Below are 16,993 nucleotides of genomic sequence, written 5' to 3' on the forward strand. Positions count from 1 at the left end.
CAATTCTACAATTTCATTCAGCAGACGTTTTTGTCCAAAGCGACGTACAACATGAGCAAGAATTTAGACCTAATTAAGGAAAAGTCCATAGGAAGCGCAAAAGTGCTTCAGTTGTGATTTGGTCACAGGTACTGCCATCTAGTGGCAGAAGAAGTGTCGCCCCCCAATACTAATAGTCGAATCATACTGGCTCGGATGTCTCCTGCGTCAACAAGGTCCACATCAATTACTAGGGAACCAGAGCAATCTGATGAGAAATGGTAGACTGGAACAAGACAGACTTGGATGAGGGCTGAAAATACGGAATCGTAGGAATGCAACGATATGAGCAATCCCAGAGAGAGGGGATACATACTTGAAACCTACAATCTAGGCGAACAAAGAAACGACTGACAGCCCAGTGTTCCAACCAGAATCTACTGTCACAACTAGAGATTAATGAGGTACAACAACAATGCGACGGCAAGGGGGAGCCAGAATGACAGGTCAGTGGGGGGAATGTCATCATCACCCCCACCAACTGAGATTAGGTACCAAGCCCCAATAGAAATGAACAGCCTCAATACAAGAGCTGCTGACCTTAGAAGGAAGATCGTGAACCAACAAGAATTCTGGAACTTCTGACAAATACTGAAGCTGAGTTGTCAAGGCCCCTCAGAAGATCTACTAGTCACGAGCCACTCGTAACTCGTGGATGTGAATGCTGCACTGAACACAATCCCTACGGTAACCATCACAGATTCCAACAAGCTGATGCCCAGTACGGCAACAGTAATACTGGAGATGCTTGGGTACCAGCTAGACATGGACATAGAGCAAGAGAAACACCACCTTTTATGGAAGAGAAGGATAGTGGCCAAAATGAAGGCAAGAAGGAGAGAAACTAGCCAGCTGGCAGAGCTGCAGCAAGGAAACATGGTGAATAAAGGAAATATGTCCCAGAAATACACCAAGCTTCCATACCAGAGGCACTTGAACAAAGGCTAACAGCTCTGGTCACCTGACTGAAGAGATACACCAAGAGGTAGAGGCCAGGAGAATAAACAACATGTCCTCCACTGACCCAGCCAAATTGTACTCCCAGTGGCAGGGGAACAACAACCAACCAGGCCCACCAAGAGCTGAGATGGAAAAGTACTGGAAGGGCATATGGGAAAGAGAAGCATCACACAACACTGATGCACAATGGCGTGTGGACCTGAGAACTGACCACAGAAACCTCCCAGAGCAAGAACCAGTCACCATCTTGATGGCAGACATCCAACACAGAGTGTCAAAGATGAAGACCTGGACAGCACCGGGCCCTGATATGATCCACAAACTCTGGCTGAAGAACCTAACTGCACTCTATGAACGCCTTGCAGCACAGATGAACCAGTTGCTAAGAGATGGGATGCACGCAGAGTGGCTAACCCAGGTCAGGACAAGCTACAAGTACCTTGGGATCCCACAGGCTAATGGAAACCACGGGGAGGCAGCAAGGAAGTCAACCACTGCCAAATACCTCCAGAGAGTAAGACAAGTACTGAGAAGTCAGCTCAACGGTAAGAGCAAGGTCCAGCCATCAACATGTCCACACTGCCGGTCATCAGATACCTGCTGGGATCATAAGCTGGCCAAAAGAGAGGAAAGAAGCCCCAGACATCAAGACCAGAAGGCTCCTCATCATGCATGGAGGGTGACACCCTAAGTCCAGCATCCTGAGGCTGTACACGAAGCGGAAAGAGGGAGGACGAGGATAAGTGAGCATCAGAGCCACTGTCCAGGATGAAACGTCAAAAATCCAGGAGTACATCAAGAAGATGGCCCCTCGGGACGACTGCTCAGTGAGTGCCACAGACAGCTGAAACCTGATGAGAGAGAGGAGGCAGAGGAGCAGACGTGAACGGACAAGCCCCTACACAGCAGGTACAACCACCAGATTGAGGAAGCGGCTGATATCAAGAAGACCTCCCAATGCCTGGAACACGCTGGACTGAGAGACAGCACAGAGGCACTCATCATGGCAGCACAAGAGCAGGCCTCAAGCACAAGAGCTATAGAGGCCAAGGTCTACCACACCAGACCAGACCCAAGGTGCAGGCTGTGTAAAGTTGCTCCTGAGACAGTCCAACACATAGTAGCCGGGTGTAGGATGCTAACCACAAAAAAGTACATAGAGAGGCACAACCAAGTGGTGGTGAGAGTGTTCACAAATTTCTGTACCCAGTATGGTGATACCAGCTGATGCCAACATCAGGAAGAAGGAACACAAGAAGTTTGAGAAGTACCAGGGGTTAAAAGAACAGCAAGAACAGATGTGGAAGGTCAAGGCTGACGTGGACCCAGTGGTAGTAGGAGCCCTCGGGGCAGTGACCTCCAAACTGGGAGAGTGGATCCAGCAGATTCCAGGAACAACACCTGAAACCTCAGTCCAGAGGAGCACAGTCCTATGAACAGCTAAGATACTGTGTGGAACCCTCGAGAACCAGCTGAAGGACGACACAGAACCAAGAGAGGGAGAATATATAGATAGATAGATAGATAGATAGATAGATATAGATGTAGATATATAGATAGATCTATATATGTATATATGTATGTGTGTATAAATATATCTATGCCCATACATATACAAATATAAATACATACACACACATATGTGTGTGTGTGCGTGTGTGTGTGTAACCTGTAACCAGGCCGACACCTGAGAACCACAGAACCTCCCTCCTCCAGTGCTAGTTCTATAGAACCACCAGGAGGGCATCTGGAACATCCAGCGCGACCTCTGACCCTCACCTGTCATTATCAGCGCTGACAAATAGGCCTCCGCCCCTCAATTGTTTAAGACAAAGTCATGTAATTAAAATGTAATCAAAGACATGGCTGCGGTGCCACAGAACACATGAATATTTAAATGTGTTTTGCCTCTGAATCTTAATGAAATGGTAATTCATGAAAGCTGCAGACTTAATTTTGGCCACGGAGAAAAATAACTGGATTTCAAAAGGTTCTCTGAAGTCATTTCTCTTCCTTCCCCTTTTTCCTCCTCGTAAGAAAATCAGAATCTAAATAGTTTAGAGGAAAGCTTATCCAGCCGCACAGACGTTCTCTTCAGTTCCAAATATGACTGTTGAAATGAAGTGTGTTTCTCTGGGTAGAAGTTGGGATTTAGAGAAGTTCACGGCCAGCGGCTTCATCGTGTTGGGGGGCAATGCTGCTCTCCATCCTCTGGGGCGCGCGTCTTAATCTGCGTTGGCTGGCTGGATCTCCTTCGCTATAAATGCAGGAGTTAACGCCAGGCTGCTCTGTTATGTAAGCGTCCCAGGGCTCTGCTGGCTGTGTGAATAATAAAAGATGTTAACATTTCCTTCTCGCCACTGGCTTAATTTTGCCTGAGTAGCGAGTCTTTGCCAAGTGGCACATATGTAGCGAGCAGCTCACTGTCAAGGATGCAGCCATTACACCATGACGTCCCCAGAGAGGCCTTCGCACGGGCCCCTCCAGCAGATCGCTTTATGTCGAGGCTGGGGAGAGAGGAAGAGGGAGACGTAGCAGGTGATGTCATCCTCCCTGAGGGACTGATGAGGACGAATGGGTCCTGTGAACACAGAGATGCCACCACTCACTGGTGCCCGGCATCAATCACAAAAACTCCACCACAAACCATTTATTTATCAATGATCCATCCCATCCAGACACGGCTGGGATGTTCTGGGGACTTTGCATAATGGTCTCTGCTGGTGAGAGTCCTGTTTGGGTCGTTTGAGAACATTGCAGTGAGGGCTTAAACGGAACACTCCCATGTGGTTCCCAGTAGAACGTATTTGAACGCTCCCTCGGGACCATTGGTCTTCTGTTCCTGTGATGCCAGGAAACATTCATGCAAAGCTGATGAGCACACGCCACAACGCCGTTCCCGAGCGGCTCTGAATGTCTCCTGAAGTGCTAACAGCGACCCCTGCCCGTTACAAATCTCCACATGGTGGCTGTCTGGTGCTGTTCTACGTAAACTAGAACCATGACTGTTCTACTGTACCAGAACCAAGCACTTGCACACATCCAGAAAACCACTTAAGTAGAGCTGCTCTGTATTAGCGGTCAATCACTGGTGCTTCTCACTGACACACTCAAAGCTGCCATGCCACCGCCAACGCTGACACATCACAAATGTGACCAGAAGTGACTCAATAATCAGACTTTTGTGGTTCTGAAATGGAGAACCTCCTGTTTACTCCTCAAACATGCTGCAGCAATGGCGTTGGATCACCACAGCTGATGAACTCAGATGGCGGGTGAAGGTGCTGTTGCAAAGGGAGCGATGATGTGATACCATCTTGTTTGTTGCACATGAATGGTTCATCATTTAAATCCCAAATGAAACTGCAAACGGTCGGATTCACCTGCTGTATTTTCAGCTGCACATTCTGGTCAGAGCTCTCAAGTGTCACAAACACTCACAGGGACAAACAGATGAGCTACATGTTGGTCGTCAAAGGTCAGTGTGACAGCAATATCACTACGAGGAAGCTCGTTGTCGTTGGCGGAGCCTCGTCGTGTTTCATGACATGTTCTAACGAGGCTCCACCAGAGTCCTGCGCTCACTGCTTTCGCTGGTCATCACATGTTGACCGCTCAGTTGTGTTATTCTTTGGCAGCTTGAGGAGACAGAGGTGACTGACGGCTCCATGGTGAGGGCCGAAGCTGTCAAACATGGGCGTTGCATCATTGCTCAGAGAAGTCAGATCACATCCATGTGACTCTGGGCAACCAGAAGTGAAGAGCCCAAACAGCTCAACAGGGACCCCTGGTGTCAGTGGGGAGCCCAGCTGGAAACCAACCTTCTCACAAATATTTGGTTTAAAAACATCAAGATAGGAGATTTGGAAAGTCTCACTGACCTCAGATGGTCTCTCCTAGATCAGTGATGTCATGATGGAGGTGTGTCCGAGTCCTAACCGTAGTATCTGAGGCTCCCATGGTGGTGTGAAGCTGACTGGGCTGTGGAGGGAGGGCGCCCTCATGTGGACGCTACTGAGCATTACTCCCTCTATTCTGTGCTGAGCGTCAATGTGCAGCACAAGGTGACAGGACAGTTCAACCATCTGCTGAGGTTCCCTCTTGTGAATGCATTCATAGCCTGCTCCAGGACTTGTCAACTAATGGTGAATGCTGTAATTATTCAGCTGCTCTATTTGACAACTGCAAAATCATTTGTAACTTTATTTTGGAAGGGCTGCAGCAGGTCAGAGGTTTCCTGTTACAGGATTTCTCAGAAGTGGTTGTCGCCATAGAAGGCGTTCTGCTGGTGTTTGTTTATTATCTGTTTACGAGAGAAGAGAAGAGGACGTCACACAGAACCAGAACAGTTCTGACAGGAACCAAGGTTAACACTACAAGTTCAAGTTCTGGGAGGGATTTGATCACACTACCTACAATCCTACAATCCTACAATCCTACAATCCTACAATTCTCCAATTTCATTTAGCAGACGCTTTTGTCCAAAGCAACGTTCAACACAAGCAAGAATTCAGACTTAATTAAGGAAAAGTCCATAGGAAGCGCAAAAGTGCTTCAGTTGTGATTTGGTCACAGGTACTGCCATCTAGTGGCAGAAGAAGTGTCGCCCCCCTCCCTTTTTTTTTTTATATAACAAACATACAACATCACACAACCCAGTTAGTGCTACATAGTCACTAAGTGCTGGGTCTTGGACCCTCTGACTGATTCTACCACAGGACAAAGAGGAGCAGAGTCAGGTTCAGTGCCTCGGTGCTCTCTGAACAATTGAGTCTTCAATTGTCTCTTAAAAGTAGAAAGGGACTCAGCAGAACACACAGAGTTCGGTAGTTGGTTCCACCATTTGGGAACAACAGAAGAGAAGAGTCTGGCTAGAGATTTGGAGCAGCGCTGGGCTGGAAGCACCAGGCGTCTTTGGCATGCAGAGCGTAGTGGGCGAGAAGGAGAGTAGACCTGGATCAGGGATTCCAGGTAGGCTGGAGCCGTACTTGTGATTGTTTTGTAAGCCAAGAGAAGTGCCTTGATGGTCTAGGTCAGGGGTGTCCAAACTGGTCCAGTAAGAGCCGGTGTGCCTGCAGGTTTTCATTCCAACCCAGCAAAAGCAACCCCTGATTCTACTTAAATCAACTAAGCTGTGTCCTCACAGCTCATTTGTTGGATCAGGTGTTGCTTTTGCTGGGTTGGAATGAAAACCTGCAGGCACACCGGCTCTTACTGGACCAGTTTGGACACCCCTGGTCTAGGTGAACTCTCTCTCACACACACTCTCTCTCCAGGCCACTGACTCACCCCTGTAAACTTCTTGTGGTCATTAACAGGCCTCCTGCAGTTGTGTAACGTTCCATCTGCTGGAACTCACCAGGTCTCTGCATCAGTGCCGTGAGTATTAGTGGGTTCTGATGATTCTCCTGACTTCCTGTGCAGCTGCGTGCATGCAGGTCTTCATAGGAGAACACAAGCGTGCAGACCCGTGCAGACTTGATTCTTGTCTGCAACACAAGAGTCACATTCATGAATGTGGCAGCAGGCATAGCACCCAAGGTTCTTTGAACACACCTTAATGGCCTGTCGGCCTATCAGAGAACAGGTGCCCATATTTAAGACGGCCCCTCCCTCGCCCTTCCTGCTTCGTAACACTTCATGTGGAAGTGGCTGTGGGTGCGCGTGCTGCTCTGTGCACTCCGTTTGTGAGTGGTAGGTTTCCTTCTCCCTCTCTCTGCATATGATGATGGTGACATTCGAGTGGCTCATGCTAGTGTGGTCTTAGGAAATGCTGACATCCGGCTCCCTCCCTCTTGCCTTCCCTCTGGGATGAGCGTGCGTGCGTGTGTGCGTGCGTGCTGACACACTTCAGCAAAGGCAGGTGCCTGTCGGCCCGCAGCTGTCATTTTCAGCCCAGAACTGTGCTAATGATCTATTTAATCAGGGACAATCAACCAACTGGACGCTGCTGCTTTGTCTGTGCTGACCCAGCTTGTTCATCAGGGTCATCTGCGTGGCCGTGGGTTGGAGAAACGCAGCCTTGCTGCTTCGGGTGGCCCTCGGAGGCTTTTTCCTGCAGTTGCCCACTCTGCGCGTGCACGAGGTGACACACACCTGAACGGAGCAGAATCCCATGGATTTTTTTATTGTATGAGTGATGTTTGGGTGTGGAATTAACTTTGGTTTAATTATTTAGTTTTCTTATTCATTTCTATTTCTTGTTTTGGGTTTCTTGACTTAGTTTGTTTGTTTGATTTATAGGATTAAATATTTGCTTTTTGTTTCTTTTGATCAGGGTTAACTTTCTTTCTTTTGTTTGCCTTTTTGGTTAAATCGTGTTTTGAATTAGTTTTCTTTGAATTAGGTATTTTGCTTTGATTTTATTTTGGGCTGTATTTGAATGATTAAAATTTTCTTAGGTTATTTTGATTTGACTTCTCCCACCATTGAATTATCTTTGAATTTGGTTTGAGTGCAACTCTTAAATTGTTTTTTTTTCTTCTTTCAGTGTCAGAGGCCGGTGGCGGTGACTGGTGGGGGTGTCCCCTCTTTGTGTGCTGTTTCCCGGGTGACGGTCACTTCCTGGTGTGCGTGTGTGGGTGACTTATTTTTGATTTCCTTAATTTGGGTGAACTCCCCCCAGATACAATCACTCACCCCCCCTCGCAGTCTCTGCCCTGATCAATTTTCCTTTTTTCCCTTTGTTAGGTGTGTATGTGAATGTCTGATTGCAGATTGATTTTAACTTGATATCGAAATAAAATATTTTTTTACACCACAAACCACGTCTCCAGCCGATGAATGGAACTTACCTGTGTGTCTTGTCCCCTAGGAAGAAAAAAAAAACTCTGGGTGAAATTCCCAGGGTGGCGTTGTTGGGCAACTGTGAAGAATCCTCTCAAAATTATTGTGCAGCAGGAGTGGAATTAGCGTCCCTTTCCCTCGCCACATAAGAGGAAAAGCTCAATGTTTGTGTCTACTGATGTAAGTTCGTACCTCTGAGTTTTTTCCAACACTCCATGTCATGTGAACTAGAGACTCAAAATCAGGACCAGATATTGGTACGGGACCTGGAATGTAGGACATGCCTCATTTTATTGTATTTTAGTTCCACTCTTCTTCTCGTGAGTTATTCCACTGGCACAGACATGAGCTGACTGTTGTCGTCATGTCATGATGTGATGGTCTCCATTTTCCCCAAGCGTCCATCCATAGCGGCGAGATCGAGGCCGGTCCTGGTTGAGAGAACTGAGTGATCAGACAGGTGGCGTGACGCTGGGTTCTGACACTCAGTTTTTGTGTGAGAACCTTGAGAAGCAAAGTGCATCAAAATCCACAGGTCAAATGAACAAAAGCCATTTGGATCGATAACCGTAATATGACCACGTTTGTGGGCATTCAGATGAATCCACTGGATCACCAAGTCAAAGCTGGCAGATGTGACGGAAACACAAGATATGTTTACACTTTTTTTGTTCCATCCCCTTTCCCCGTAAACTGACGTTTCTCAAAGACAGCAGGAGACACCAAGTTGAAGCAAATCAATACGGAGGATAGACAGCAGGTGGTCACGTTTGAGGTGAAAAGAGGGATGTGCCTGCTGATGGAGCATTGCTGGGTGGAGATTCGTAGAGGGAAGAAGGTTCTTGACCTGCTCGACATGTTAAGTGTCATGAAAAAAACTTTTGTGATTTGGTGCCTGCAAATAAAACTGAGGAAAAATAGCAAGAAAACCCACTTTAAACAGAATGATACTTTTGGGGAAGACTGAGGTCAATAAACTACAACCATGACTCGCCTTCAAACAGTTTCTTGCTTGAGTAACCCTGTAGACGCTATTTGTGTGAGCTAGTCATGACTGTTGCTGCACCCCATGTCCCTGTCTTTCTATCCGCTCGTCTTTCTCCTTCTAGCTCCTCTCTCCCTCTTTCCGTCTTTTTTTCATTATCTGTCGATCACATCTACACACTTGCTCTTCTTGTTAAGTGTCATGGCAGAACTTTTGTTGTGACAAAGTCCAGATTTGACCTGCATGCCAACTGATTTTCAGACAGTATTCTCTGACCATCACCCATCCACCAGGGCGCAAAATCACCAAACATTTGCCAATAAACCTAAACATTTGCCGTGGAATTATGGATTTTGTGCTAGCAAATACAAACTAACAAGCTACGAGCTGAGAGGCTAATGCTAACTCTGCGCTATCACCAAAGTGTGCCATGCTGCACTTCCACAGATGTACGTGTTTAACTCTGGGATCATCAGTCAGTCCAATGGGATTTCAGTTCTCTTCCTGTTCTCCAGGGCAGTGTAGAAGTTCAGGTATTTGGCCCATATTTTCCGTTGAAGCTGACCATCAGTTTCCATTTCAACTTTCTGTGTCATCAACTTGACAGCTAAACAACAATGACCCGTCCACAGAGCTTGAGTCTGCTGAGATGTGGGCTACAGCCACAGTCGCCACCCGTTCTCTCAGCCTGCTGCTTCCCTTCTTTTGACTGAAACTGATGAAATCCTCCAAAGCACTTCATCTTGTAATCTAGAAGAAGCTGGATGTCACATGCTGAAGTACACGGTTTTGTATATTTTATAGTTTACATATCTTGATGTCTGTCTTCTCTCTTTGTCTCTGTCCCTTTCCTCTGTCTCTCTCCCTCCGGCAGGTCAAAGCAGACGTCCGTCACCACTGATCCTGGATCTGCTCCACCTTCCTGCTGGTAAAGGAAGGTTTTCATCTCTGCTGTCTCAGATGTGCTGGTTCATAGAAGGAGGGAGGTTCTAGACCTGCTCTACTAGGAGGGAGGTTCTAGACCTGCTCTACTAGGAGGGAGGTTCTCCACCTGCTCAACTAGGAGGGAGGTTCTCCACCTGCTCTACCTGGAGGGAGGTTCTACAGCTGCTCTACTAGGAGGGAGGTTCTACAGCTGCTCTACAAGGAGGGAGGTTCTAGCCCCGCTCTACTAGGAGGGACGTTCTCTTCCCGCTCTACTTGGAGGGAGTTTCTACACCTGCTCTACTAGGAGGGAGTTTCTAGACCTGCTCTACCTGGAGGTACGTTATACAGCTGCTCCAAAAGGAGGGAGGTTCTAGACGTGCTCTTCTAGGAGGGAGGTTCTACACCTGCTCTACTAGGAGGGAGTTTCTCCACCTTCTCTCCTCGTAGGGAGGTTCTACACCTGCTCGACAAGGAGGGAGGTTCTAGCCCCGCTCTACTAGGAGGAAGGTTCTCCACCTGCTCTACTAGGAGGAAGGTTCTCCACCTGCTCTACGAGGAGGGAGGTTCTACACCTGCTCTACTAGTAGGGAGGTTCTAGACCCGCTCGACAAGGAGGGAGGTTCTAGCCCCGCTCTACTAGGAGGAAGGTTCTCCACCTGCTCTACGAGGAGGGAGGTTCTACACCTGCTCTACGAGGAGGGAGGTTCTACACCTGCTCTACCTGGAGGGACGTTCTACAGCTGCTCTACTAGGAGGGACGTTCTACAGCTGCTCCACAAGGAGGGAGGTTCTAGACATGCTCTACTTGTAGGGAGGTTCTAGACCTGCTCTACAAGGAGGGAGGTTCTCCACCTGCTCTACGAGGAGGGAGTTTCTCCACCTGCTCTACTCGTAGGGAGGTTCTAGACCTGCTCTACAAGGAGAGAGGTTCTCCACCTGCTCTACTCGTAGGGAGGTTCTAGACCTGCTCTACCAGGAGGGAGGTTCTACAACTGCTCAACTAGGAGGGAGGTTCTCCACCTGCTCTACCTGGAGGGACGTTCTACAGCTGCTCTACTAGGAGGGAGGTTCTAGACGTGCTCTACTAGGAGAGAGTTTCTCCGACTGCTCTACTTGTAGGGAGGTTCTAGACGTGCTCTACAAGGAGGGAAGTTCTCCACCTGCTCTACGAGGAGGGAGTTTCTCCACCTTCTCTACTCGTAGGGAGGTTCTAGACCCGCTCTACAAGGAGGGAGGTTCTAGCCCCGCTCTACTAGGAGGGACGTTCTCTTCCCGCTCTACTTGGAGGGAGTTTCTACACCTGCTCTACTAGGAGGGAGGTTCTAGACCTGCTCTACCTGGAGGTACGTTATACAGCTGCTCCACAAGGAGGGAGGTTCTAGACGTGCTCTTCTAGGAGGGAGGTTCTACTCCTGCTCTTCTAGGAGGGAGGTTCTACACCTGCTCTACTAGGAGGGAGTTTCTCCACCTTCTCTACTCGTAGGGAGGTTCTAGACCTGCTCGACAAGGAAGGAGGTTCTAGCCCCACTCTACTAGGAGGAAGGTTCTCCACCTGCTCTACGAGGAGGGAGGTTCTACAGCAGCTCCACAAGGAGGGAGGTTCTAGACGTGCTCTACTAGGAGGGAGTTTCTCCACCTGCTCTACTTGTAGGGAGGTTCTGGACCTACTCTACAAGGAGGGAGGTTCTCCACCTGCTCTACGAGGAGGGAGTTTCTCCACCTGCTCTACTCGTAGGGAGGTTCTAGACCTGCTCTACTAGGAGGAAGGTTCTACATCTGCTCTACTAGGAGGAAGGTTCTCCACCTGCTCTACTAGGAGGGAGGTTCTACAGCTGCTCCACAAGGAGGGAGGTTCTAGACGTGCTCGACAAGGAGGGAGGTTCTAGCCCCGCTCTACTAGGAGAAGGGTTCTCCACCTGCTCTACGAGTAGGGAGGTTCTACACCTGCTCTACCAGGAGGGAGGTTCTACAACTGCTCAACTAGGAGGGAGGTTCTCCACCTGCTCTACCTGGAGGGACGTTCTACAGCTGCTCTACTAGGAGGGAGGTTCTAGACGTGCTCTACTAGGAGAGAGTTTCTCCGACTGCTCTACTTGTAGGGAGGTTCTAGACCTGCTCTACAAGGAGGGAAGTTCTCCACCTGCTCTACGAGGAGGGAGTTTCTCCACCTTCTCTACTCGTAGGGAGGTTCTAGACCCGCTCTACAAGGAGGGAGGTTCTAGCCCCGCTCTACTAGGAGGGACGTTCTCTTCCCGCTCTACTTGGAGGGAGTTTCTATACCTGCTCTACTAGGAGGGAGGTTCTAGACCTGCTCTACCTGGAGGTACGTTATACAGCTGCTCCACAAGGAGGGAGGTTCTAGACGTGCTCTTCTAGGAGGGAGGTTCTACTCCTGCTCTTCTAGGAGGGAGGTTCTACACCTGCTCTACTAGGAGGGAGTTTCTCCACCTTCTCTACTCGTAGGGAGGTTCTAGACCTGCTCGACAAGGAAGGAGGTTCTAGCCCCACTCTACTAGGAGGAAGGTTCTCCACCTGCTCTACGAGGAGGGAGGTTCTACAGCAGCTCCACAAGGAGGGAGGTTCTAGACGTGCTCTACTAGGAGGGAGTTTCTCCACCTGCTCTACTTGTAGGGAGGTTCTGGACCTACTCTACAAGGAGGGAGGTTCTCCACCTGCTCTACGAGGAGGGAGTTTCTCCACCTGCTCTACTCGTAGGGAGGTTCTAGACCTGCTCTACAAGGAGGGAGGTTCTCCACCTGCTCTACTAGGAGGAAGGTTCTACATCTGCTCTACTAGGAGGAAGGTTCTCCACCTGCTCTACTAGGAGGGAGGTTCTACAGCTGCTCCACAAGGAGGGAGGTTCTAGACGTGCTCTACTTGTAGGGAGGTTCTAGACCTGCTCGACAAGGAGGGAGGTTCTAGCCCCGCTCTACTAGGAGAGGGGTTCTCCACCTGCTCTACGAGTAGGGAGGTTCTACACCTGCTCTACCTGGAGGGACGTTCTACAGCTGCTCTTCTAGGAGGGAGGTTCTAGACCTACTAGGAGGGAGGTTCTACACCTGCTCTACAAGGAGGGACGTTCTCTACCCGCTCTACTTGGAGGGAGGTTCTATACCTGCTCTACCCGGAGGGAGGTTCTACACCTGCTCAACTAGGAGGGAGTTTCTACACCTGCTCTACAAGGAGGGAGGTTTTAGACCTGCTCTACTTGGAGGTACGTTATACAGCTACTCCACAAGGAGGGAGGTTCTAGACGTGCTCTACTAGGAGGGAGGTTCTACACCTGCTCTACTAGGAGGGAGTTTCTCCACCTGCTCTACTCGTAGGGAGGTTCTAGACCTGCTCGACAAGGAGGGAGGTTCTAGCCCCGCTCTACTAGGAGGGAGGTTCTCCACCTGCTCTACGAGGAGGGAGGTTCTACACCTGCTCTACCTGGAGGGACGTTCTACAGCTGCTCTACTAGGAGGGACGTTCTACAGCTGCTCCACAAGGAGGGAGGTTCAAGACGTGCTCTACTAGGAGGGAGTTTCTCCACCTGCTCTACTTGTAGGGAGGTTCTAGACCTGCTCTACAAGGAGGGAGGTTCTCCACCTGCTCTACGAGGAGGGAGTTTCTCCACCTGCTCTACTCGTAGGGAGATTCTAGACCTGCTCTACGAGGAGGGAGGTTCTCCACCTGCTCTACTCGTAGGGAGGTTCGAGACCCGCTCTACAAGGAGGGAGGTTCTAGCCCCGCTCTACTAGGAGGGATGTTCTCCACCCGCTCTACGAGGAGGAGGTTCTCTACCCGCTCTACGAGGAGGGAGGTTCTCTACCTGCTCTACTAGGAAGGAGGTTCTAGACCTGCTTTTCGAGGAGGGAGGTTCTAGACCTTCTCTACTAGGAGGGAGGATCTACACCCGCTATACTAGTAGGGAGGTTCTACACCCGCTCTACTAGTAGGGAGGTTCTACACCCGCTCTGCTAGTAGGGAGGTTCTACACCTGCTCTACTAGGAGGGGGGGTCAAGAAACTCCCTACTAGTAGAGCGGGTGGAGAACCTCCCTTCTTCTATGAACCAGCACATCTGAGACAGCAGAGATGAAAACCGTCCTTTACCAGCAGGAAGGTGGAGCAGATCCAGGATCAGTGGGGACGGACGTCTGCTTTGACCTGCTGGAGGGACAGAGAGACAGAGGACAGGGACAGAGACAAAGATGGAGAAGAGAGAGAGAGAAAAGAGAGGCAGAGAGACAAAGACAGATAATGGAATAAGACAGGCATACAGAAGAAAAGAGCAGGAGAGCGGGGAACACAGCTGATTCCCTATAAACCACACAACCATGACATGAAACAGTGTTTGGAACCATGAATTACTTCAGAATTATTCAATCCAATTCTTTAGTAATTATTTATTTCATGATTTGCAATACCATTGTTTGTAAATCATATAATAAGCACAAAGTACTAGACCACTGATGTGTGTCGCCTAAAACTGAAAGCCAGCAGCTGCAGTGAAACAGCCAATTTAATGCAATGATTAAAAAAAGAGAACAAGCTGATTCAGAGATCTACAAATGAAGATAATGGATCCTGTTGATGTAACCAAGTAGCTTAGCACAGAAGTACAGACAGATAGTTAGCAGCCTTCATTTCTTCATTACTCTTGGAGAGAGGACTCAAAGAAATCATGCTCATTCTTCATTTGCCTGCGGAAGATGTTGTTGGCCTTTTCAATCTGCTCTGGTTTGGTCAGGTACTTGTCGAGCAGGGCCTTGTAGTGGTCTTCTGGGTGCCCGTACATGTTGTCCTTCTTCCAGGTGAAGTAAGCGTTGCAGCAGGTCTCCTTAAGGTGGTTGGCCACCCACAGCCAGAGCCTCGCGCAGGGAAGAAGAGCCACAGCAAAGTAAATGGGCTCCTCCTCCTCCATAGCTTCTTTGTAATCAGCCAGGTACTTCTCCATGGCTGGAGTCGCCTTAATGTTGGACACACCCTAGGATGAAACAGGTGGATGTGTTAGTACTACAAATACATGTCAGTTCTGAGAATACCCACTAAACCTGGTGGCCCACATGCAGGAGAACTGATGATTTCTTACATTGAGGTTGAACTGTTTCAGTGTTGCTTCAGCGTATTTCTGGTAGCTTTCATATCTGTTCTTCATGAAGTCGCTGATGTCCTTGGGGGCCTTCACATTCTCACTCATCTCCTTCAACATGTCAGTGACCTTCACCAGGTAATTGATGTCCTGAATCATGAAGCCAACATAGTAGTCTGCCTGGAGGTCCCCCAGCTGCATGTGCTGCAGAAACGGCACTGCCAATGTCTGGTAGGCGATATCCTCATTTTTCTGCCACAAGCTGTCGTAGACGTCCATTTGCTCTGAAGACGAAACATTGACATCATAAAGCCTTGTGATCATTTTTGTCAAAAACACACTTTTGGTTCAAATCTTCATTTTATGTTCATTTAAAATGGAGCACACCTTGAGGCATGTACTCTGAAAACACAAGTTTCCAGTTTAGATCACATTTGTCATGGAAATCTATGACCATACACATCCTTACACAAGCAAAAACTGACCCTTCGCTTTACTACAAGTGCTTTTTTAATAAATGAGCAACATCTACAGTGCAAGAGGGGAAAAATAATGCCTTAAAAATATGACTTAAAAATAATACTTTTAACTTGTATTTGAATGCATAACTAATCCTTTATCTTCCTGTCACTCTGGTCACCATTATATTTCACAGTAGCAGGAGGCCACTGTGTTATCAAATATTTAAGGACATACTCCTTCAGTGCAATTATGACAGATTCAGATAGAACAAAGTGACTTACTGGACTCAATCTTCATGTATCACTCAGAGGGTGTGGTAGTACACTTGTACGACAGCTTCTTACAGTGAAGAAACACAACGGAAGACTACAGTCGAGCTTAGGTGATTCCTGTAAATCAGGAGAGCAGAGGGTGGTGCCTGTTTTTGTTTTTAACTGACACACTAAAAGGCATCTACTTCCTCTTTCGCTTTCCCAGAAGGGTTCTCTTCTGAAAAACATTAACCCTTTCAACCAACACTACAGCCACAGTCAAAGTTATATGGTCTTAATCAATAAAATTAGCGCACACAGCAAGAGAAGAAATGTCACAAGTGAAATTCAATCACAACAAGAATGCATTTTCTATTTGCATTAGTTAAAGACTTGGTGTAGTCATGAACTGAAGTTCTGATCTCCGTGTTAACCAGTCTTTTTGTTTCTTTATGTAATCAAGTGTAAGCAACCATCCATCCATCCATTGTCTTCCGCTTATTCCTACGTTAAGGGTCGCAGGGGGTGGAGCCTATCCCAGCGTCAATGGGCGAGAGGCGGGGTTCACCCTGGACAGGTCACCAGTCCATGACAGGGCCAACATAGAGAGACAAACAACCATTCACACTCACAGTCATACCTACGGTCAATTTAAAGTATCCAATCAGCCAAGCCCCCAATCGTGGGTGTCAGCACTGTCGCCTCACAGCAAGAAGGCTCCGGGGTCGAGTCCCGGCTCGGGCACGGGATCTTTCTGTGTGGAGTCTGCATGTTCTCCCCGTGCCTGCGTGGGTTCTCTCCAGGTACTTCGGCTTCCTTCCAGCGCCCAAAGACATGCAATTGGGGACTAGGCTGATCACCAAACACCAAAGAGCCATTCAAAGGGTGTGTCTGACATGCCAATAGATGCTGATCTGTTGAGGAGGATATGGTGTGGGAGGTGGTGTTGAAGGCATCAGGGCAAAGAGGAAGAGGATGCTTTATTTTCTGGAATCAGCTGCCATCAGAAGCACATTGGTGATTTTCAGGAGGGTTGGGACTGTTCATTCATGTTATTATTGGGAAGCTGTATCCTGCTGAGCCCTCCATCTTCTGTGTGTCCTGAGAGTTACTGAGAATACTGCTTGGAATTTTCCTCTGGAATAACCTGGACAGTTAAATCCAAATCTCAGACTCCTGTGAGGCCTGTCACTTCTGAAAGACTAATCTAGGTTTCGTCTAGACCACTGACCTGCTGACCAGAACACTGGATTAGAGACTGCAACTAGGAAGGACAAAAGATGAAATAGAATACAGCATGATCTTCTTTTATCCTTCATAAAACACCTACCTACAAAAGGTCAGCCATCACCAGCAAAACAGAAGCAGGACGCCACTGGACAATGACAATGCACAATGCTTGGTGTAAAGAGCTATCAAGCTATAACCTATAGAAAACTGTATTAACAACAATTGTGCTTCAGCTTGCAGTGATGACCTGGTCAACTCGGGTCAGACATTAAAAACT

At 48.3% G+C, this 16,993-nt stretch overlaps 1 protein-coding gene and 1 pseudogene across 1 annotated transcript; one reads left to right on the forward strand and one right to left on the reverse strand.

Moving 5' to 3' along the window:
* The first annotated feature begins 549 nt into the window (after positions 1-549).
* Positions 550-2,227, forward strand: LOC147251648 (uncharacterized; annotated as a pseudogene).
* An 11,839-nt stretch (positions 2,228-14,066) lies between these two features.
* Positions 14,067-15,676, reverse strand: LOC147251649 (uncharacterized). The gene is made up of 3 exons (XM_086221146.1): positions 15,517-15,676; positions 14,774-15,057; positions 14,067-14,668 (listed from the first exon to the last, which is right to left on the reverse strand). The coding sequence occupies exons 1-3, from the start codon at positions 15,530-15,532 to the stop codon at positions 14,336-14,338; spliced, it is 633 nt and encodes a 210-aa protein (XP_086077272.1). The 5' UTR covers positions 15,533-15,676; the 3' UTR covers positions 14,067-14,335.
* Between the last annotated feature and the right edge of the window lie 1,317 nt (positions 15,677-16,993).

The sequence above is a fragment of the Aulostomus chinensis genome, chromosome 12 (genome assembly GCF_037954235.1).
Source record: "Aulostomus chinensis isolate RoL2024-O1b breed Wild chromosome 12, RoL_Achi_v1.0, whole genome shotgun sequence".
Classification (NCBI taxonomy): domain Eukaryota; kingdom Metazoa; phylum Chordata; class Actinopteri; order Syngnathiformes; family Aulostomidae; genus Aulostomus; species Aulostomus chinensis.